The sequence below is a fragment of the Alligator sinensis genome, unplaced genomic scaffold, assembly GCF_000455745.1.
Source record: "Alligator sinensis unplaced genomic scaffold, ASM45574v1 scaffold733_1, whole genome shotgun sequence".
Classification (NCBI taxonomy): Eukaryota; Metazoa; Chordata; order Crocodylia; family Alligatoridae; genus Alligator; species Alligator sinensis.
In genome coordinates, this window is record NW_005843375.1 from 141067 (window position 1) to 164433 (window position 23367).

The 23367-nt window shown below is 39.6% G+C and overlaps 1 protein-coding gene across 5 annotated transcripts in view; it reads left to right on the forward strand.

The window, feature by feature from the left end:
- The window catches only part of LOC102378921 (zinc finger protein 280D-like), a 63291-nt gene that overhangs the window by 27615 nt on the left and 12309 nt on the right, over positions 1-23367 (forward strand). For 4 of the 5 annotated variants that reach the window (XM_006038522.3, XM_025195037.1, XM_014527233.2 and 1 more), the window contains 8 exons: positions 4105-4222; positions 11016-11183; positions 13642-13751; positions 15591-15814; positions 21166-21323; positions 22013-22113; positions 22219-22365; positions 23077-23211. In XM_006038522.3, coding sequence (XP_006038584.1) covers positions 4105-4222; positions 11016-11183; positions 13642-13751; positions 15591-15814; positions 21166-21323; positions 22013-22113; positions 22219-22365; positions 23077-23211 — 1161 coding nt within the window. The remainder of the gene's footprint in view (positions 1-4104; positions 4223-11015; positions 11184-13641; positions 13752-15590; positions 15815-21165; positions 21324-22012; positions 22114-22218; positions 22366-23076; positions 23212-23367) is intronic. The other variant, XM_025195038.1, reaches the window with a different exon arrangement.

Genomic DNA, 23367 nt, shown 5'->3' on the forward strand with positions numbered 1-23367 from the left:
CTTCGGCTTCTGCTGCTTGACACAACCCTAAGGGGTGGAATGGGGCAGATGGGGCAGCACTGCATAGCCCACAGTGCTGGGGGGCGCTGGTGATATTGCTCACCTGTACAGTGTGCTGTAACAGGGGGCCCTGTGACTGAGCAGCTGAAGGTAAGGTGGGGCACTGTGCATCTGTGCAGTTCAGGGGCAGGAAGAGTACCCAAGTGGGAGGTATGATGAGGGGCGATGTCTGTGCTCTTGCAGTGTGTATATGAGGAAAGAAGCCCCTGTGCATGCGGCAGGGAGGGAGCAGCAATGCATGTGGGGCCCTGGCCACTTAAGTGTTAGACTACCCTGTAATAAACTGAAAATAAGTGAACAATGGAAATGAGTTGGGAAATAAGTTTTGGATAGTTAAATCTTTCCGTTCCTTGCATTAAGTTTTATCTTTCATACCATCCTGTCATTTTAGGTCACTAACTTCATTTTAAAGATTCTTGTGAGTAGGAAGTAAATAGCAACATCAGCATTCCTTTTTGTTATGATGTCCTTTATGGTTGTTTTTCATCTTTTTTCTAGATATTAGTGTGGTCTTTCTTTTTCGGGATTCTGAAATAACTCCATAGCAATGTGTAGGTAGAATACACTTCATATTATCAAATCATGCCCTGTTTTCATTCATAATTCCAACTCCAGATTGTACCCATTATTTTCTTTTTTTTTAATTGATGTCTTTGAAATCTTTCATTATAATTAACATATCTCTTCTTGTTATTAATGCACACTTTGAAGTGCCCATTCAGTAGTTGTGGCTGCCTCTGAGACATTAGAAGACACTGATCCCTTCAAATCAGATGACAGAACCAATCTGGATGAAAACACACTTAAAAGTGGAACAAACAGCTCTAAAATATCAGTACACCTTTTTGTACATTCTTTTCTGGCAAAATAACTTCAATACCAGTTAACCTAGTGAAATCACCTTGAATTTTCTCCAGAATAATTAAATAACAGTTCAGAAGAATAAAATATAGCCATGATATAATAGTACTAATGTTGCTTTTAGGGCCGTGCAAAATTTCGGCAGCCGTTTCATTTCGGAGGTGTTTTGGCCCGTTTTGGCACCTGAAACACCAAATCTGAATTGAAACTGAAGGCTCCGAAACATCTCTGAAATGAAATGAAACTATCTTAAACATTTCAGAAAATTTTGGAGCTTCGGAGCCGGGCTTGCAGGGAAACAGATACTAAGAAGAGGGAGGCAAGAGGGGTGGGAGGACTGCTCTGATATTGACATCTCAGTCTGTGATCTGTCACTGAGGTCCCTTCCAATCCCGGTGCTCTGGGGAAGGGAGAGCAGCCTGCTGTCATCATGCGCACAGATCTGGAGGCCCGCGCCCCCCGGGAGCAGTCTGGCACAGCCCCACAGTCCTCCCAGGGGGCATGGGGCCCCGGATCTGCATGCAGGATGACAGCATGCTGCCACTGCTGGCAAGTAATACAAGTTTTGCTTTGAACAGCTTGAGGTGTAGTTTCACAAAAACCCCTGCACCTATCCCCTTGAAACTTGACTGGCTTTGTGCCCTCAGAAGGGGCTACCATCTCTGCAGTTTTCACCCAAATCAGGCAAGAAATGACAACGTTAAATGCATTTTAGTGTTTCCCCATTATAGCCTATGGCTGAAACACCGAAACAGCATTGAAACTCTGGAACAGATTCGGCCGAATTGAAATGGGACAGTGATCTGAAACACCGAAACAAATCACTCTCCCTCCAAAACGCTGAAACCGAACCGAAACATAGCAGTTTCGCACAGCCCTAATTGCTTTCGTATTAGGACAGAAGAAGCCAGACTTAAAACGGAGCTTTTGCATTAGCTGATGATTTAGTCTGTCCTCTTTCCAGTACAGGCAGCATACAGAGTCCTTCATCCCAACCTAAAATTCAGCACAGACTGACTGCTTGAAAATGTTCTTAGCTTTTTTGGCCTGTTTTACAGCTAGTGCTGAGTTCCATACTGCCACAGTTACACTGCTAGCCGTATGTGGGTAACTACCTTAAAGATGCCATGGATAAATTAACATGAACAGTGACTGCAGGGTAAGAATACTATTAGATTGATAACAAATGGGGCATAATGGTCTTAAAACTTATCTCAAACTGCTAGTAATATTTTTAACAGAGCCAAAGTAACCTTTGCATCCTCAGCTGCTCTTAAAGATCAGATTCAGTTTAGTAAGATTGGATGAGAAGGGTCATTGGAGGAGGGAATGACTTGTGATTTGTGTAAATTTGAGATTTTTTTTTAACTCCTGCAGGGATTACAGAGAGAATTTACAAAAAATCCTTTTCTTTTGTTGTGTTCATATTTATCTTTGTACCGATGAGTGCCTTAAACTGGATGAGGCTTCTATCGCCATACTTGTGTTAGCACTGTCAAATAGATTTTCTCCTAACAGGTTTAATCAACATGGTGGGTAAAAATTGTTAGTAAAAATTACAATGGTTGCTATAGTCACTACAGAGTAGTCTTTTTTTGAGTGGGTAGGCACAGCTTTGAGTAGGAGATCATCTGTGAGATATTTGTATTGAAACGTGAAATAATTTGACTAAACAGTAAAGTTATTTAGGGAATGTGTTTACTATTATCCCTGTTTCAGTTTCTTAGTGCAAATTGGAGGGGAGTGAGAAGAGGTCACTTTTTTTTTCTCTCTGCAGTGAAAAAAAAAACCCTCATTGAAATGTCATAGTGGATGCCCAGATATAGAAGCATCATTTATTGATTCCTCCAACAACACTTCACATGTGCTGGCACAAGTTGTTGAAGGAAAGACATGAGACCTAAGTCAAGCACCACCTCATGTGGTGATCTTATTATGGCAAGCCTGCTTAATTGTGTCCTTATTTTGCCTTATGGTATTCTACCATCATTTAGTCCATTATCAATCCAAGTTGTTGTCACTGCTTTTTAATATCCTTCCTCTTTAAAGAAACCAGTTCTGTAAAAGAAAAGTTCTCTCTACCAGCAGGAAAAAAACATGCAGATACTTATGTGAAACTGGTATGCTGAGAAAAGGGAAATAATATTGGGCAGTTCTTGATGTGGATTATATTTGGCAAGGGCCTATTTTTCTTACAGCATCATCTAGTTAAAACTAAAAATGAACTCATCTTTGTCATGTTCTTAATTCATTATGCTACTTCTGGAAATTGTGTATATTCTCAAATTTATGTAGAATGGCCATTTGGATGAATGAGGCATGAATGACCAGTAACACTGGACATTGCAATAGGACTTTATTTTTCAGATTCATATTGTATATTATTAGGAGACAGTAGTTATCATTGGTCTTCAGAAATAACACACTATAAAAAAAATGAGTGTTTAAATTTTAACATTTTTGAATTGGTATGCAGAAAAATAGTTAAATTGGTTGGTATTTTGAAATTTTATATTTGATGCTAGAAGGACATATATTTTAAATGAAATCTTAAAGCCCTGGAAAATAGATTAGCATTTTCTATCATATTTTACCTTAAGTAGTTATTACAGATTCTGCATCTTGACTTGTATTGGTTCCAGGTGCTATTGGATGATCAGGAGGCACAGTAGAGAAAAGAAGGTTTTAAAAAACCAAAAAAAGGAGAAGGGAGAAAAGCTTATCTTGCTCTAGGGTTTTAATTTCAGTTCTTTAAATGCAGTTTGCTATCTTCAGAAATAACTAGTAAGTGTCTGAATTTAAGTAAGAAAGGGGAAAAAGCATTGCTTTGAGAGAGAATTCAACTTTAATTAGAAAGATTATCAAATCTGCCTAAATTAGTAGTTTGTACATTTTTAAGACCTTGTTGCCTTTCTGACATGCACAGGAATAGATAAATTACCCACAAATCAGTTGGGTCAAATAGCTCTCAGCAGGATTTACGTTATTAGTATTTATGGAGATTATAAAATCACTATTTAGAAAAGGTGTGTTCTCTGCATCCATATGTACTTTAAAAAAGCAAATGTATGATGCTGCAAAAACAACTTGCATTTCTATGTTGATTTTTTTTCACCTGCAGTTTTTAAAGTACCTTATAAAATTTAAGTGTCAAACTTTTCTCTTCTCTTTTGAAAATTATAGGGCTATGTTATGAGTTCTCCACAAGCTGTACCAAATAATACGCCTGGAATATTGTTTGGCTTGAGACAGAACTCAGGAACTCCACAGTATCAGAGTGGAACAGAAATAAATATAACAGGTGGGTATAAATATAGAAGTTAAAAACAAAAAAGTAAAAATGTAGAGTATCTTGTAACTCTCATGTAGCTGTTGGAGTTATCATCTTAAGGTTTTTGAAGATAGTGCAGTTTGTTGTCTTTTATGAATAAGATTATTATTGGTTTCTATTCAGGAAAGTACGACGAAGCATCACACTTCAAAGTTTTGCACTTGTAAACTCAGATGCATTATGTAGTGAACCTAACTGATATAGCTTTCTGATTGTCTACATGAAAAAATTACTTGCAGGCTCACTGGCAATAACTTTTTTGGCAGGGGAAGGCTTACTTGCAGCAAATACAGCACTCTCTGACTAACATCAATGAAAGCGCCTGTCAATCAGCCAGTAAGAGGCCATGGAGCAGTGCCAAAAGAACTTCCTGAATCTGCTCAGTGGATTCCTAAATGTCATTCTTTGTTTCCTGATTGTTATATATAGCAATTAGAGTGGACAGATCAAAGGGATCCATTTTGGGAAACTCAAGAGGGGAAAGAATACCTGTTGTTTTATAGTCACCAATTTTTTATTTTAATTATTTTTAGATGCATAATTGGCTGAATCAGAAACTGCTTATTGTGGCTAAATAGTATTTGTATTAGTAATTATTAATTATGGGATACTGTATTGAGTGTTAAATTTAACTTTAAATTTCAAGTGTCACTTGTGACGGCCAACATTTTTCTGGTCACTGCACAGGTGGAGTTTCATTATGGGTGAATGGATGGGATATACTTCAATTTGATTACCGCTAAACTGTATTTGGCAATTGTTTCTATTCCTTTCACAAGATAACAGAATAAAATCAGGTGTTGTGAAGCAAAATGAGTAAGACAGAATTAAAATAATCCATTGGTGGAGGTGGTGGTTTCATGCTTGTAATTAAGGCATTTTCTATTCTTTTTCTCATTCAGTCCCAAAAGGCTGTCTCTTTCCTATATTGTTACACACACTATTGACATAGTCTTCCTCACCTTACCCCACATTCTGTCTAGATAAAATAAGTAATTTGTTCTGTAATTTTGATAAGGGCTTGACCTTATAAAATGTTCAGTGAACTCTAAGCATCTGAATAATTCCATTAGAGTCAGTGAGACTATTTGCATATTTAGAAGTTAGACTTGTGTTTATGTGGTTTGTTGCATCAGCACCAACCAGGATTCTGAATTGAGGTGTTTTCATGCAGTTCATTACCTAGTTATTTGTATGTATGTCTTTATAAAGTCATATAGATTAAAACAGGAATTTTTAAATTGCTGTTTAATCATAGGGAACAAAATTACCTTTTGGCCTTTGAGAGACAGCTGGCTCACTCACAACACAATGTCAGTGTAGGCGCGTCCAGAATACAGCAAGAAAATCCTATTGGAGACAATCAAACACCAAGTAAATTAGGAATGAGCTGGTTCGATTAATTTTGAGACTAGTACATGCAGAAATAAAGACGCAAAAGCCAATATGAATAGGCAGTCAGTTTCATAGAATTGTTAATGCTACCTGTGACCAAAATCTTTAATAAAAGTGAGGGGGAGAGAGCAGGAAACTTTGAACATTTAGGCCTATCAGCTTGCCAAGGTTCTTTTAAAAAGCCTGACTCATGTTTTCAGGCTATCAGAAAGAGTTGAAATTAGTGAAGTGCCTTGTTTGAGGATTTAATTGTTTAGAAATATCATGTGCCTTCATATTAATTGATAAGAATTAACAACAATGACCTTTTCTAGAGTTAATACAAATTGTTTTTTTAAAAAGTACCCTGTCATAGGTAATTTACACTTAAGTGTGTGAAGTCCTAGAATAAATTTAAGCTAATTTTGTTTACCAAATATTCTATCCAGTGGGAAGCATGGGTATGTACTTTCCTTTTGTTGAAGAAAATAAGGAGACTTTCACATGGGGTTTTTATAAATGTAATGTTGCATGTATTTATAGAACTTAATACTAACATGTGTTTAAGTTGGAGTTGTTTATAGTAACATCATTGAGTAATGGTAATTAATATTAAACAGCAAAAATGAAACAGTCTTGTTACCAACATAAATATTTGTTTGTATTTGTAAAAATCAAGGAATATATGGCCCTTTCTGCATTGTTTTGCCTTTTACCTTACTCTAGGTTGGAGATTTTTTTTGTTTGCTTGTTTTAAGATTGTCATGTTGAGTCTCCCTTCATACTGGTGTAAATTGGACAGAACTCATTTTAGCCACTGGTTGTAAGGAAGAATTCAGCTGTATTTGTGAGAGGTTTGTTAAAGTGGTTATGATCAGGTGACTATTGGCAGTTCAGATTTCACAAGTGTCTTTCCTAATCTTCCACTACATTATTTCCCAATTCAGGAAGGCATCCTTGTTGAGGAAAAAACTTTAAGCACAGCTTAATTGGAATTTACTTGTGCTAAACTGCTTCCTAAAATCAGGGGCTTAGGCTCAACCCTGCTACCTGTTAGGTGTGTCTTTAGCCCTGTTACCTTGAGAAGTCTTATTGAAATCAAAGTTAAGCATATCTGTAAGAGTTTGAAAGATATAGGACTATATCAATTAATAATTGTCCTGTTAACTGGCATGCTGCTGAGATAAGCCAGTTGATTTTTTTCACTAGCTATTGTATAGTATTTGAATTATTTAGATTAAATACTTTTCATGGTGTAGCTGCAAATGCTTTTCAGTATACATTTGACTTTTGTTATTTACTGATATAAACAGATTTGGATATTTTAAGTTAATAACCATATCGACTCAAATCCAAGGCAAGGGCTTTTCCCCATGCAGCATGGGGAGGGAGGGAAGCCTCATCTTGGGTTGAAGTATGGAATGGAGGCAGATGGCTGCTGCAGCCCTGGATATAGCTCTAGAACTAGAGTTGCCACCTGCTCTAGGGTGAGGTGGTTCAAAGTGGCTTATGAGGTGGGGCAGACTGTGCAGGGAGGCTGCACAGTGTGGGGGAGAAGCGCAGGGGAGACTGCAGGGGGAGGGGAGAGGAGTGTGGGGGAGACTATGGGGTCGGGGGAGTGGTAAGGAAGACCAGAGCTGCTTCTATTAATTGCATTGGTTTAGAGCTAGAGTCAGAGCCACCACATAGGGGCAACAGCATTGGGGGTGGGGACATGTGGCAGGGGAAAAGTCATTGAGGAGGGGGCAGGCAGTGAGCATGGGGCGGGGGTCTAGCTTCCTGCTCACTCTCCTGCCCCCCACTTCTTTCCATGCTGCAGTGTGGGATGGGAGGAGGAATTTAAGACGACTCCAATAATTAGATTCTTTACATGGAAATTAATAAAAATATATTATTTTCAATGTGTAGAATCTAATTCAGGGAGTTTGTATGAAAGTTGAAGTCGCCTTGGATGTGGGTAATAGTATTAAACAAAAACCCCCCACCTTAATATAAAATACTTGAATTTTATAATGCAGAACCACAGACAACAATCCAACTTCAGTGCCTGTGCTCTCCTGTTCCCTATGGGTTAACATTATTGGAATTGCTTGCAAATTTTGCCTTTGAATATAGCAAAATATTTTCGTAATGTGTGGGGGGAGGGTTCCAGAACACATCAGAAGATTTGTTTTTAAAAATTCTTATTGGTGGGAATTATTACAAACTATATAAATGCTTAAAAGTAATTTTCTGATGCACATGACTCTTGTAGAAAGTTCCACTCAGGCAGTTCAGCCTGCCACACCAGTTACACAAATGCATCTGTTAGTTACACCTACAGGAATAGTGCCCATTGTGGTTCCACAGGCCTGCTATACAAATACCTTCCATGGTACTGAAAAAGAATAAATTTGTACCAGCTGCACAAAAGCCATTGCTAGCCAATACACAAAAGTGGTTAGCAGTGAAGGTATAAGTAAACAGAAGCACTAAAACCTAACACTAACCAATGAATAGCCTAGATCAGTGGTTAAAGAGCATGTTCTCATATAATAGTTGTGCCCAAACTTTCTGGGTAGTGGTCTGGATGAGTGATTCAGGGTTGGTCTATGGACTGGATCCAGGGCCTGTGATTAACCTGTGGGCCCAATTCCTGTGGGGAGTCAGGGCAGTCTGGTGCATGGCCCTTGCTCTGTGCACACTGTATTTGGACCTATGGCCCCAGGCCTGTACACCAGACTGATCCAGTGCACAGAGCCATGACATCTGGCTCCAGCGTTTGGAAATTGGGCAGCAGGGGAATGATGGCAGTATTAATTTCTGGACCTGTGGGTAGCCCTACAATTCAGATGACACGGCTCCACAGGCTGGAGGTTGAATACCATTAATTTATAACATTCAGGAAAAAAACAGCATTTGAATCATTGGAAGGTATGACTGCAAAACAGGGCATTTAATGATGGTTAAATGAAAGTCTAATAACAACAAAGCTGAAAATTAACTAAAAAATCTTTTTCTTTGTGGTTGATTCTCCCAAGGATTAAAATATTTTCAGTAGCATTCCTATAATATTTGTGAAACCTTTATAGTTAGTGCAGTACATCTTCCATTTTTTAACATGATATGGAATGCAAGTTATCTATGCTCATATTGCAAATTACAGCGTGTATGTAGATGTTACTATGTAAAAGTGAAATTTAATTTCCCTTTTTTCTTAGGAAAGTGAACTCTGTAACAGTTTTGCTTAAGAATAGCTATCCCTTATTTGTTTGCAAGTATTGCTTGCCAGATTCTAAACTCTACCCAAGAAGTATGATCTAAGTGAAGTTTGAGAATGTGGAAAGGCCTATTTTTTGTTCTCCTGTTAAGCTTCCTTATCTGGTAGTGGCATCTCTCAGGCCAGTCCACATTACAGTTTATAGCAGGTGAACGTCTAATTCTGCTAATTAACAGTGATTCCAAGGAGCTGTTTTGCACCCAGGAACTGCTTGGCATGTAGGGATTCTCCATCATGCCCACTTTTTTTTCCTGGATTATTTGTGTTACTGGGATGGCTACAAGATAATTCTCCACTTCGGGCTAGGGATAGACATTCAAAAAGCCTGAGCCTGAATTGATTCAATCTTCGCAGGTTAGTCTAACCTTGCTAGGCTGAAACAATTTGTAACTGGATAGATACTCTCTCTGGACTGAGGAAATTCAGGCTCATGCCTGCGGTGGCTCAGGCTAGAAGCCAGGGGGTGCTAGAGCAACCCTCTCTTCCCTGCCACAGGGAGCTGAGCAGAGTGGGGGCATGGCCATGCCCCAGCAGGATGCTTTGATTAGAGAGGTCTGCCTGCACCATCCAAGGCTTTTCTCTTCTGGCTGCTCAAGGGGCCAGAGTGTTGCCAGACCTCAGTCCCCTGCTAGCACTCTGAGGCAAGGGGAAGTGTGCAGTGCATGTATCCGTTGATACCGAGCTTTTGTATCTCCCTCCCTGTTTCTTTATACTGTCTGCAGCAAACTGACAGGCAAGCAAGCAAGCCAGCAGGGTGCTGATAACAGTGTTTATCATCTCATCAGCAAAACAATAGCCTCTCTCCATTAATTCAAACTATTCTTAAACAGGTTACTGGCTGGCCTGTTGATTAGCTCCAAAGAGCCCTAAGCAGTCACTGTTCTGTTTCCCTGTCCCAGTGAAATTGGACACCCACACACACACCCCCACACCCCGCCCCCCAGCATTAGCTAGCATACCACATGCCTAGGGTCTGTAGGCCTTGGATTTGTGCTATGGTAGGGAGTGGGGGATCCCTGCTTATCCAGCAAGCAGCGAGGGGGGTGGGGGAGGGGGAGGGGTAGGGCAGGGGGAAGCCAGGCAGACCCTGCTGTCTCTGCCGGAGCTGCAGCCAGGGAGCAGAGGGGAGGGGTCAGCCCTGCTGTGGAGCAGAGAGCCCTGCCCAGCTCAGAGAGCATGCTGGGATGCTGGGGGAGTCTGTTTTATCTTAAACCAGCAAGGGTTTTGGGACAAACATGGCATAAACCGGTTTGAGCCAAATCAGTTAAGTCTGATACTACATTCAACCAGGTTTATTTTAAACTGGTTTCAGCCATTTTCAAACTGGTTTATCTGTACTGAACATGTTTTGTTATTCAGTGTCTCATATAGTCTTTTTAGTGCAACATACTACTGGGAGAAAGATGCACAGATTTTTGTTGTGGCCCCAAAAATCAGGTCATTGATCTGACGTGTATTTGGTGTTTCCATATTGTAGTAGCAAATTGCTGCATGCGGCAGGTCTCACTAAACTTTTGGAAACTAATTCAGTTTATTTAAAAGGGTAAATAAGAATTTATTTGCAGAGGCAGCACCATTTCATGGATTACTAGAATTTATATATAATGTAACTTCTTTTTTATAAAATTCCTTGCATACTAACTGAGACCTCTGTTTTACAGTTATATAATTAAACCAGAAGTGAATACAAAATAGGGAGGAGAGGCAGTGGAAGTAAAGACAGTGTGAAAGATTTATCATTTGAGGAGAATTTGAAAGGTAGATCTAAATGGCAGGGGTAAGACTGGTATTTTCACATAATTAGACTGTGAGAAAGCATGAAAATGTAAGCCAGTGAAGAGGAAACAGAAAGACAAGCGTCTTCAAAGGCAGCTTGGTATAAGTTTGTGAAGAGTTACAAATAATGGGCCTTCATTTTCCTTTTCTTACTTCTTTACACAGCATTCACTTCAGAATATTGTTGGTCAGACATAATTTTCTTACGTTCTAAATGGCTTATTGTATAAACCAAGTTTTTATAGTTATTTAGGCTTATCCATCCATTAAAGAGTAGGTATTGGTAAGATGTTGGTAATATGCTGTGAAAAAACAAACAAACAAACTGAGGTTCTTTAATTTAAACCACTGTAGGTCTGAATGAGAGTGTTTTTGTATCTAAGCGTCCTGCTGCTTCCGAAGGCAACAATGTTACTCCAAAAAAGGCCAAGCCTAATGAGGTTGGTGCTGGAAGCAATTCAGCTGTATCACCTTCAGTTAAATCTCCAACAGTAACACCATCTCAAAATGTATCTTCAAAAGGTAGGGTAGATCAAATGGTCTAGCTGTTAATCCATGTATTTGTTCCATGGAAAAAGCTAGTACTAATGCAATGTTAAAGCTAAACAGTCAACACTCAGAAATTAAGGTTGTGTAGCTCAGTAACACTGCCTGACCTTTGTGCTTATTCCTTAAAAAAATATCTTTTCATGTTAAAAATTATTTTCTAATATTTATATATAATGCAAATGGAGATCTTACAAATTTATATAAATTATGGTATGTGTAGTCTTCAGATTTAGCTTGTTTTAGCTCTCTCTATAAAAACAAGCCAAGAGAAAAGTAGTTGTGAGAATGTGACTATTTAATGTTGAATACCCCTTAATTCATAACATTAACATAGAATGTTTATAGAAAGGAGCTGAATGATAAGATTTCAGGAATTCCTTAGCTGCAGAACTTGACATTTGGACAGGATATTAAAAAAAAAACCCTACTTTTTACCTTTTCCTCTTTTTTATAATAGTTGTGTTGGTTTATTTTTTAAAAAGCCTACTTTTCCCCAAAGAGGAAAATTAGTCTAGCTGTTTTAAATAGAATTATAGAATAGGTGCATAACTAGATGTTTCCCAAGCAACTGGATTTCATTTGGGTTACAGATGCCTGAACTTGATGTGCCATTTTTCCACCTCAGTCTCCTGGCCAAAGAAAGTAAAAATGGATGCTGAACTTTTCAAGAGCTGTTTTCATACTACCTGTAGTTTTTTGAGCAGTTGTGTGTGATTACAAGATCCCCTTATTTGCAACTCTTGTCCACAGCCAACTAGAAAGAGGTGGTTCCAGTAATTCTGAATGTTGCAGCAAGAAAATTTCTTCCAGGCCACATTGGATCCTGGGCAAACAAAATTAAGTTGCAGCCTAAAATGTACAGAAAGATTTTTCAGATTATTTTTATTAAAACAAGTAGGTAAAGAATAATCATGCTGTTCAGTTAAAATCTGGTTTTATGAAAGTTTCTTGAAGTAATTCAGTATGAATGTAGAAAATTCACAATCTAGCACTGTGGCACCACAGAACAATAGGTCTTGCTACAGACTTAATTTCCTTACTTGGCTTGTCCCTAACTGATTTGTTAAAATGCTTCATAAAAACAAACAGAAAAAATTTGCAGCCTTGTTAAGGTATGTTCTTTTGCAATGATCATCCACTGAAATGAAGGACTTTCTGCCTTTTATGAATCTTAAAAGTACTGCTGTCCTCAAGGGAAAATCCATTAAATCCATGTCACTTCATGGACCGAGTGGGGGGGGAAAAAGATCTGATAGTCCACTCGGCTGTCAAGTGGTTACTAATGTATGCTTACTCATTCACTTGTTATATGGTGGATGTATTTATACTTACTGTTTTTTATTTTTGTTTATAGTCTGGCAGGCTACAATTTAATGCCAAATAATACATATGTAAAACTTCTCCCTTACTTATTTCCTAATGTCTAAATTGATAACCCAGCATGGAGTCCTCCATGCACTGCTTATGCACAAGAGAGATTTTTTTTTTGTCCGTTAAGTTCCTGGTTCTGATTTTTGGTGGCTCCAAGAGAACTGGGATCCCTGTTGTAAGTAGTATTCAAAAAAGATAAGCTATCATAAAGCTTAAATAAAGTTTGTTTGCTATCTGTTAACTAATACATCAGTAAGAGAAATGCTACTCGCTCATTACTGAGAAGCTAGGTATATGAGACACTGCCTTACTCTTTAGAAGGCTCATAGACACCTTTGCTCAGTGGAAATGATGCAACTGAACAGGCCTATGTTCCAATGACTGGCAAGAGAGAAAGATATTCTCCTAGTTGAGAACCAGACAGTAAAAGTCCTTTCTGAAATTATCAGGTGGAATGGTGTTCAGATCCTGATACACAACAGTGGTTGACAACCTTTTAGGCTGAGGGCCATTTTGAGTTAGACATGTGGGCAGGTGCTAGAACCCAGCTGCCACTGCTGCTTGGCTCTGTAGTAGCATGGGGAACCTGGCTGCCACTGAAGCCACACTTCTATGGGCTGTAGGGTGCCAAGTGCTGTGATATATAACAACTTTTTGTGTATGTTCTTCTGAGAAGTGATGCTTTCAGAATTAAAAGAAAATTCCTAAATGCTGTTGTATGAGGTACAGGAAGAAGATAAAGACTTTTCTTAGGGCTTTAATAAACAGATCATTGATCACACACTCTTAGGTAGGATTTTGGACTTATCCTAAGATTTTGTGCAAGTTGTTTACCTATGGGCTTTGACCAAACAGATTCAACCCAAACGGGATTTGAAAAAGGAAGTGTAATTATAATGGAAGTTGGAATTTGGTCCTTATTGATTGCGACCCCTGCCACATTGGCTGTAATACAGTTTATTTTAAACTACATGTTTTGTGGGATGATGTAGATAATTTCATTATAATCAATTTTGTGATGGCGAATATGGATTTATAAAATATTCTTTGCATTTTACAGATACTAACACTACATCAAGCAGTGTTAAAAATGGTGCACCATTTCCACGAGCTTGTCCACAGTGCAATATTCATTTTAATCTTATGGATCCTTTAAAAAACCACATGAAGGTAAGAGATTTTTGAGTTGTTGAAAAGTAATCACAAAATTTTGTGAAACTAAATAAAGTTATGAAAGGGGGCATCATATTTTATTTAAGAAGTTGATAGATTATCTTTTGAATATTTTAACCAAGGGCCCAGACCTCTGAGTTGCAAAATGTCTTTCAATCCCAAGGAAGAGGGGAAAATAGAAAAAGGAGCAAATTAAAGAGAAATTTTCACTTTTTCCCTGTTGTTTCTGATGTTTTTCAAAAGTGCATGCTTCATCTTGTATTAAAATCTTGTAGTTACATGTATCCCATTTCTATGACAGCCTTATATCTCTTGTTATGGCATTAGATAATCCTCAACTCTCATATAGAAATAATATGGACTATTCTAGAACTGAGCCCTGTATGTCTACAGTCCAGGATATGGTGTCTTCAGGGGCTTGAAACAGTTTAAACAAATAGATGCAGCTTGCAAAATGGAGCAATTTGTTCTGTTCCTCTTCTTCCCCAACCAAAAATCTAAAGCATAATCAAGAATGATATATTTAATATATAGATAATCAAGCTCAGCTGTTTGATTTTGATCTATGCCTCAACTTTGGTTCTACAGAAGTTATATTTATTTGGTGGTTTCAGTGCTGAAATTCATTATAAAAAAGAGGATTTGTGTGGTTATAACCAATCAGGTTTTTTTTTTTAAGAATGAATACACATCTTTAGTAACCCTAGCTAGGATAAATATATTGAGTCTGCCATTTTTTTCCTTGAACAGAAAATAAGACTATTGCCAGCCAAGGTCAGAGAAATTAGTACTGTACAGGTAGGCACTGTATCTAACAGAAAGGAACACCTTTCCTCTGTAACATTCTGGTTTTGTTCACTGTTGAAGACTTGTATAGTACCTTTTCTCCAAAGAACTTGGTACTTTCTAAATATTAAGTTTTACAATACAGCTGATTGATATGTAAACATTGTCTCCATTTTTAGATAGGGAAACTGAAGCTGTGGCTGTTTAGTGACTTCCCATTCCTGTATTCAACAGCAGAATTTGGAAGAAACTTCTGGTGTTGGTACTGTTGATCCTTTCTGATCAGTTCAACCAATTCCCTTGCCAGAATGTCTGTCTTTTTTAATATAAAATAAACCAAAAAAAATATGAAATATAAAATAAACCAAAAATAAAAAATGCTTACAACTTTTTCCATAGTTCACAGTAAATTCATGTTTATAACTAACTATGTTGTTTGCAAGGCAGATGTTTTATTTAATTTAAATTATGACTTTGGGAAGGCAAGTAGCTCCTTACTGAAAAAAATGGAGATTGAGAAAGTGAAGTTGTGTTTATTTCAAAAGGTTTTAGCCATTGTGTAAAACAAGATATTAATTCTGCCTTGTGATCTGTGCTTGTCTTAAGAGAAAAAAAATGCCAGTATTTAAATTGTCAAGCCTTTTATAATCTAAATCTCACCTTTATGTACTTATAAACTTTCAATGCAAAAGTGGGATTATAGGCAAGTAAGGCTGGAAAGGAACCTCAGGAGGTCATCTAGTTTAGCCCTCTGCTCAGGGCAGGTTCTTCTATGACTAAATCATCCTAGTCAGGTGTCTCTCTAACCTGCTCTTGAAAATTTCCAGGAACGGAGATTCCACAACTTCTCTAGGTAACCTTTCCAGTCTTTAACTACCTTCATACCATTTAGATTATATATCTGTTCAAGAGCAAAGGCATAACGTATTCCAAATTTAAATGAAATGGAAATACAGATGTCATCTTTATTGTTTTGTTTTTTATTTTGATAATTCTTAAAACACTAGCGGTGTAGTACAATTCAGTAATTCAGACTTGTCTCTCTTTCAGTATTGCTGTCCAGATATGATAAATAATTTCTTTCCGGGAATTACCAAAACGGAATGTTCACCAAGTAAGACTCCTGAATCTGAGAAAGGAAAATTGATTATGTTAGTTAATGACTTTTATTATGGAAAACATGAAGGTGATGTCCAGCAGGTACAACAGGAACAGAAGACTCATACAACTTTTAAGTGCTTCAGCTGTTTGAAAGTTCTTAAAAATAACATAAGGTATATCTGTCTACTCATTCACTTCTGTAATTTAGTCACCAAAAATAAGTTTAAATTGTGGTGTCAGAATTGTTCCTGCTGTGGAGAACTAATATAAAATTACTACAGTCTTAAGTAAAATCAGATGTTTTTCTACTTCATATGAATGTTGTAAGTTAAATTTTGTACAGATTAAAATGGTTAAAAAGGTAAACTATGTAGTAAATTGTAATTAGATTAGTTATGGTGCTGTGGGAATGAAAAGAGCAGGACATCACTACCTCCTTACAGTGTGCCATCCAAATTGATGACATGATCAGTAGATTTCACTATAAATCCCTTTAGGGATCCTCAGTGAGTAATAGTTGGTGGTTTACCCTATGTAACAACTGTTCTTTTGATTGAATAACTTTACTTTCAAATACAGCAAAAAACATTGGTAAGCTGTTTTAATAGGTAGGCCAGTTTGTATCACAGTTGCTTTGGCAGTTAAGGTCATAGTTCTTTCTCATAAGGAAGCTGAAGTAGCAGAATGTAAAGCTGAAAGATGGACTATGCCTTCAAAGGGCACAGTCTGCTAGTTAAAATGAACAGAATTTTGCTAACATTAAACCCATATCATTAAATAAAACAAAAGGTTCTTGTAATTGCAGGCATTAAAATCACTATTACATGCACTTAAAAACTAAGTCACAAGTAAAAGTACTAGTAATTTGTCTTTTAAGCAGCTGGAAAATATTGTATGCTGTCAGGCCTTCAAAGGATTTACTCTCATGGTTTTATAGTTGCTGTTGGCTGTGGCATTTCCTTCCTTTCAATTTATCTTAAAAACTGTAAACAGTATTTGATGTGGATTGAAAAAAGTTTTCTTTTTGTATGCGTAATAGCTTTTACTATACAATAAGAGCTTCTCTTTTTTTTTATATCTTCTTGAGAATACTCCATAGGAAATGGTCCTAAAACGTAAGAATATTTTTATGTAAAAGATTATTAAACAAAATTCTTGATTTTACTAATGAACTTAATTGATGATAACATATTTTATATTTTTTAGTGAACAGATTGTGTTTTCAAAACATGCATATCTTGGAGTTTTACTTCTAGCCAAAATTGACTGGCACGCTTTAAACTAACAAAAATTTTTTTGACTTTGTTTGCCCCAGCCAGTATAATAGCTTAACATGAAGTCTTACTCTTGTATATCGTGGAGGGTATGGGTGGGTGGGCATAGGTTTGTGGGGTGCTGTGGGTACATGGGGGGTGTGTGTGGGGCAGTTGGATAGGTGTGGTGGTGTGGGTGGTGATGGGATTTGTGGGGGGGACTGTGTGTGTGGCTGGGGAGGGTTGTGGCTTGTGTGGAGCGGGAGGGTGGCTGAGGTATATGTGGGTGTGGGGTGTGCAGGTATGGCAGTGTGGGGGAGATTTGCACTTCAGACACACACATGCACTCTTGCACTTGCTTGCTCGCTCTATTGTGTCCGCTTTCTCGCTCGCTCTCTCCTCCCTCCGTCATTGCTTGGAGCCCCTGCCAGTGCTCCTGCCAGCCTGGGCTCTGTGCTCCTGGCCCCGAGGTACTGGCGCAGGCCCCGTACTCCCACCCACCTGCCGCTGTTTCCTCCTCCCGTTTCCCACTGTTGCCCTTCTCCTGCTGCTTCCCAATCTTCCTGCCCGCTGCTGCCACTTCCCTGTTTCCCCCTCACTTGCTGCTCCAGCACCACGTTGTTCCCAGCTGCACGGCTGAGACCACAGAATACAGCAGGAGCTAGCGTAGCACAGCCAGCACTGCACAGAACCAGCCAAGAATCACGGGGGCCAGGGTGGGCCGGGTCAGCTCCTGCTGTGTCCTGTGGTCCCAGCAATGCGTCTGAGAAACATGCAGTGCCAGAGTGGCTGGTGGGGGGTGGAGGTGGGGAGAAGCGGCGGTGGCGGGTGGGGAAATGGTGGGCAGTGGTGGCAGGTGGGTGGGTGGGAGCACAGAGACAGCTGGGTGGGAGCACGGAGCCCATGCTGGTCCCCTGGGGCCAGGACTGGCGGGGGCCCAGGCTGGCAGGGGTTCTGTGGACCTGGACCAGCTCCCCCCTCTCCCTGCTGAAACAGCCCAGCCTGACTCCGTGCTGGGCTCTGCCAGCCCGGGCCCCACACTCCTGCTGCCCTGCCCTGGCACTGGGGCATTGGTGCAGGCCCCATGCTCCTGCCTAGCTGTCGCTGCACTCATGCCTGTCCACCCACTCACTGCTGCTGCCACTGCCATTTCCCCACTTTCCTGCCTGCTGATGCTGCTTCTCCCCACCCTCTGCCCACCCGCCGGCCACTCCAGCACCACGTGGTTCCCAGCTGCATCACCAGGACTGTAGAACAGTGGGAGCTGGCATGGCCTGGCCCCAAGGACTGGAACAGTCTCTGGCATCCTCCCCTCCCCACTGCATTCTTAGCTGAGTTACACTTCTGGATGGGTGGAGGGAGAAACAGCCCTGGGGAAGCAAGGTTGGAAGCCTCTGCTTAGGCAGAGGCTTCCAGTTGGTTGGGGAGGGCTGGGGGTGGGGCAGGGCTGGGTGGGTCTTACTGCTGCAGTTGCTGGGTCCTGCCACCAGCTCCCCCTGGGTCCTGCTGCCACTGGTGCCTTGTCATCTTTGACAGACAGCCAGAGGCAGATGATAATTAATTTTTTAGGGGCCTTGCAGGCCAGATAGAATGGCCTGGTGGGCTGGATCTGGCTCGGGGGACATATTTTGCCCACCCCTGCCTTAGATGCTGAGCCATCATCAAGGTTTCTTTTTTTTTTTTTTCCACTGTCCAGGATGTTCTTATACAATCTGTTGGATGGGTTCCTTTTAATTTTTCTGGAATTGTTTTCCACTGTGGATTACCACTGGTGCCATGGGAATGTCTCTTCCAAAGCAAGCTAGTAGAAAAAAATGCACTTAATTTTTGTCTGTTTATCTAGCTTAAACTTCCAGCCATTGAATCTTGTTATGTGTCTGTTTGCTAATTAAATAACCCTCTACTTTTTCAGGAATCTTTTCATGATATAGGTCTTTCTGGACTGCAAGTTGTCTTTCAGCCTTTGCTAGTATAAAGTAAAAAGGCTGAGCTGCTTTAACTTTTAACTGAAACCAAATCTTCTTGTATACCTTTTTTGTGCCTTTTTCTGAATCCTTTCCATTTTATCCACATGTGCTAGATACAGTATTCCAGTAATGGTCTTCTGAACTTAATATACAGTAATAATACTAACTCCTCAAGAACTGACTTATCCTTGTCATTATCTACCAATCTGTAACCTTTACTAGCTATGACTAGCGTGACTACACAGCCTGACTTGCTAGAGTGGGTCTCCTACCGTCAGGACCTGTGGATACCTTTGAGAGAGAATGATTGAGGTGTAGGTGTAATCAATAATACACACCCCTGTTGCCATTTCTGCCACCTCCTCCTCCTCCCCTGTACTTCAGAGGTTTAGAAGTGGAGGAGAACTGGGAGTGATGATTATATTAGGTGATGTTACCATTTTGATTGATGGATTGTGGGTTTTGATTAAGCACTTTTTCTCTCCTCTCGGCTCACATTAAAACTCCAAGAATGTTCCATGGCTTCATAGTGAAATTCATGACTCCTACGTTGTGCTCATGTGGACCAGTGTATTTATGCATTAGTAATTACTTTGTCCACATTTAAGTTTCTCTTAAAAACCCACTTCTGCCATGTTGCTCATAAGGAAAGGAATTGACTTGTCTATGAACTTCCTTTTTGGGGGGGTTCCCCTTTCTCTTAGATTCTAAAACTTAAGTTATAGGATATGTGTAGCAAGGGTTCTTTTCTTGAAAGTATGGAAAGCATCAAGCATATCTTAGAATTATCATCAAGGGAAATACCAAGTGACTTGGCATCTGATCTGTAAGAAGGCTGTCTATATTGATGTTTAGGCTAGCTCCTTCAGACCTTTTTATTAGGATGTTCACTGTACACACATCATTGGCAATCTCATCACACCACTAAAGCTTTTGGAGTAGTGACATTCTTTCTTTTAAAAGCTTCAAAAATTATCATCTGTCCTAAAGATATGTTGTACCAAGAAAGCTTCTAGAATTACCAGAGTTCATGGAGAAGATTTCTGGATTCAGCTACCAATACCCTCACTGCTGATCCAATTTTGACACTAGATAGCTTCAGGCTTCTTGTGAAGCTGCAGTTCTACATAGGGGTGTGCGAAATGGGCCGTATTTGATTCAGATTCTGATTTGGCCCGAATCAGGGACAGTGATTCGATTCGTTGATTCAGATCACTGTCCTGATTCGATTAGGCCAAATGCGAATCTGAAGATTCAATGCTGATTCGGAGAATCAGCGATTCGGCCATAGACACAGCTTTAAATGTTTTTTCTACATACCTTGAGGTACCAGGTGCAGTTTATGAACGCTGTGATGGTGGGGCGGATGGAGCAACCCATAGGAGCATGGGGGGAGGGGCCCCCGTGTGCTTGGTGGCAAACCTGGAAGTACTTCCAGTCCACTTCTGGGCCTGCCACTGAGTGCCTGGGGACTCCCCCACACCTCTCTGGCTCGGTGATTGGCTGCGGGGGGACCCCAGGTGCCCTGCCAGACCCAGGAGGCACCAGTTGCCGAGCTGGAGGGGTGCGGGATGGCCCTCCAGGGCACTCCTCAGCAGACCTGGAAGTGGATTGGAAGTGCTTTTGGTCCACTTCTAGGTCTGCTGCAGAGCACGCTGGGGACCCCCCGGCACTCATGTGGGACATTCCATCCGCCCCAGCGTCGCAGCATTCGTGAGCTGCCTGGTACCTAGAGGTACGTAGGAAAAACATTTAAAGCTGTGTCTGTGTTCAGAATCTTTCCGAATTGACTCAGAGGGTTCTGATTCGATTCAGAGAGATTAAAGGGTCTCCTGATTCGATTTGGATTCGGAGTTTCAGCTGCCGAATTCCACCGAATCAGATCAGTGACCGAAGCTTTGCATAGCTTTAGTTCTACAGAACTCTTGTAGGGCAGTAAGTTTTGAGGAAGAGGGGCAGGTTGACTTGTTTATTATTTTTTCTTCCTGCTGCTCCATATTAAATGGCAATTATATCAGTGGCAAGGCTATAAAAAATCTTTAAATAACAAATACTGTAGCTTGCCTAATATGTAGGATGGTTTACTTAATATTCAGGAAATCTCATTCAGTTCATCTTCAGTTTATGAAAATTGTGACACTTCAAATGAATTGTAACGAGTACTCGTATTTCTTATAATTTTGGAAAGCTCAAGAGTGCTTTTACAACATTTTGAAGGCTTCACTTTACATGTTGCATGCCGACTTCATCACATATGGCTTTTGTTTAAACATAACTTATGCACCTGTTCCCTATCATTTATAGGTTTATGAACCACATGAAACATCACTTAGAGCTTGAGAAGCAGAGCAGTGAAAGTTGGGAAAGCCACACCACCTGTCAACACTGTTATCGTCAGTTTCCCACACCCTTCCAGCTGCAGTGCCACATTGAAAGTACACACACCCCTTACGAATCTTCTAGTAAGTTAGGCTGCTTTTATATTTAATCACAGTGTTTGTACAGTTTAGATTTTTTTTTCTTTTTAGCAGTTTGCAGTCTGGGAGTAAAAGCTGACATGATAAACCATTGTTGCATGAAAAAAAAATTGCAATTTGAGAGAGGTTGATCATCAGTTAGTTTATCAACTTTTGTCCCAGTCCAATGTGACTGGGAATTCCTGTTGCCAGATTTCTTGTAGTTTGAAATCTGGATGGGTTTTGCCAGGAACTCCTCATTGCAGTACTCTTAGTTTTGAGAGCAGAATGAATCTGCAGTTTAAGACAGAGGTGGCCTAGGTAAGACAAGTGGCATGGGCAGCCATTGTGCATGGCTCATGGCAGACTGGGGAAGGAACAGGCAGCATCATGGCAGAAAGGGCAGTAAGTACAAAGCAAAGCAGCAAATTGGGCAGTTAGCACCAGGAAGGAAACAGAACAGCAGATCAGGCAGGGAGCAAAAAGCAGAGCAGTTGATTTGGCAGGGGAAGGGGTTTGGAGTGGGGCTAATTTGTGGCACACCTGCTGAAAAGGTTGGCCCCCACAGGTTTAAGATATCTTTATATTGCATGTGCACTGTTTTATGTCTGTGTATAGCCATTTATACATGATGCTCCATTTTCTGTCTCCAAACCCAAACGTGTGTACATTGATTTTGTGCCTTTCTTTTTCAGCTATTTGTAAAATTTGTGAATTATCCTTTGAAACTGAGCAAGTTCTTTTGCAACATATGAAGGACAATCATAAGCCAGGTGAAATGCCATACGTTTGCCAGGTACTTCAGAGTGTTCAGTTTTGTATTGAGCTGCTCTTTTTCCCTGATTAACATTTTAAAGTCAAGCTAAGGTTTCATTAGGCTAAATTATGCTTCTGTCTCTAGGTGTGCAATTATAGATCCTCAGCTTTTTCAGATGTAGAAACCCATTTTAGAACTGTTCATGAAAACACAAAACATTTGCTGTGTCCATTTTGTCTCAAAGTGATAAAAATTGGAGCTCCATACATGCATCATTATATGAAGCATCAGGTAAGCAGTTATTTTTTGTCCCTTCACATTCTAGAAGTATGGCTAAAAAGCAAAGTGTAATATTAACATGTATCATCCACTCTGAAAATATCTTAGTATTTAGTTGTTTGTATAATTATTGATATAGAGACAATAGCTAAGTTTGAAAATATTACAGGTGAATAAATTAATGAGAAAAAGTTGCTGTCTAAAATTTTGGCCCATTTTCTTTGGAGTGATGTAAATAAACAATTTGTTCCATTGAGAGATCTCCTCTGCATTGACATGTGAGCATTTTTGGTGGGTAACTTCTATTACCAGTGAAAGTAGCTACACAGCTAAACATCATTGCACATCTGTGAAAGAATGCATGCATTATCTCATTACTTGAGTCTATGACAAAACTTCGACTAAATCAAAGGGGAGCAGCTACAGGATCCTTGAGTAGTTATTTTTTACTTGTGATATCTTCAAACTGATAACCCAGATAGTACAGCTTCATAGTACTTATGTACTGTGCTTTACATTTCAAAAGTGTTTTACATTTTCAAAGCACTTTACTTTCTGGTCACTTTCTGGTCTGTTTTACAGTATTTTGGCTTATAGGATTAATAAGGGATTGACTTTCTAATTTTAATAATGGGGTTGTAATTACTCAGGATAAGTTAATATGGGAGTTTCAGTTAATCAAAAGATTCCTGCTTACTATAGATTGTCTTCCATTTTTAAAAGAAAAAAGGAATATACCGTTGTACTAAGTGCAGACTGCAGTTTTTGACATGCAAAGAGAAAATGGATCACAAGACTCAGCATCATCGGACATTTAGAAAACCTAAGCAATTAGAAGGATTGCCTCCCGGAACTAAAGTAAGCTTACTTGATATAAATAGAGGGAAAAGTAGGAAAAATTATCTGGGTAGAGTAATAATTAGGAAAAGAAGAAAGAGAAATTCTCCTTCCCTGCCCATGACAGTGAATATTGTGTCACTGCCATGTCACTTAATACTATCTTCTATCCCTAAA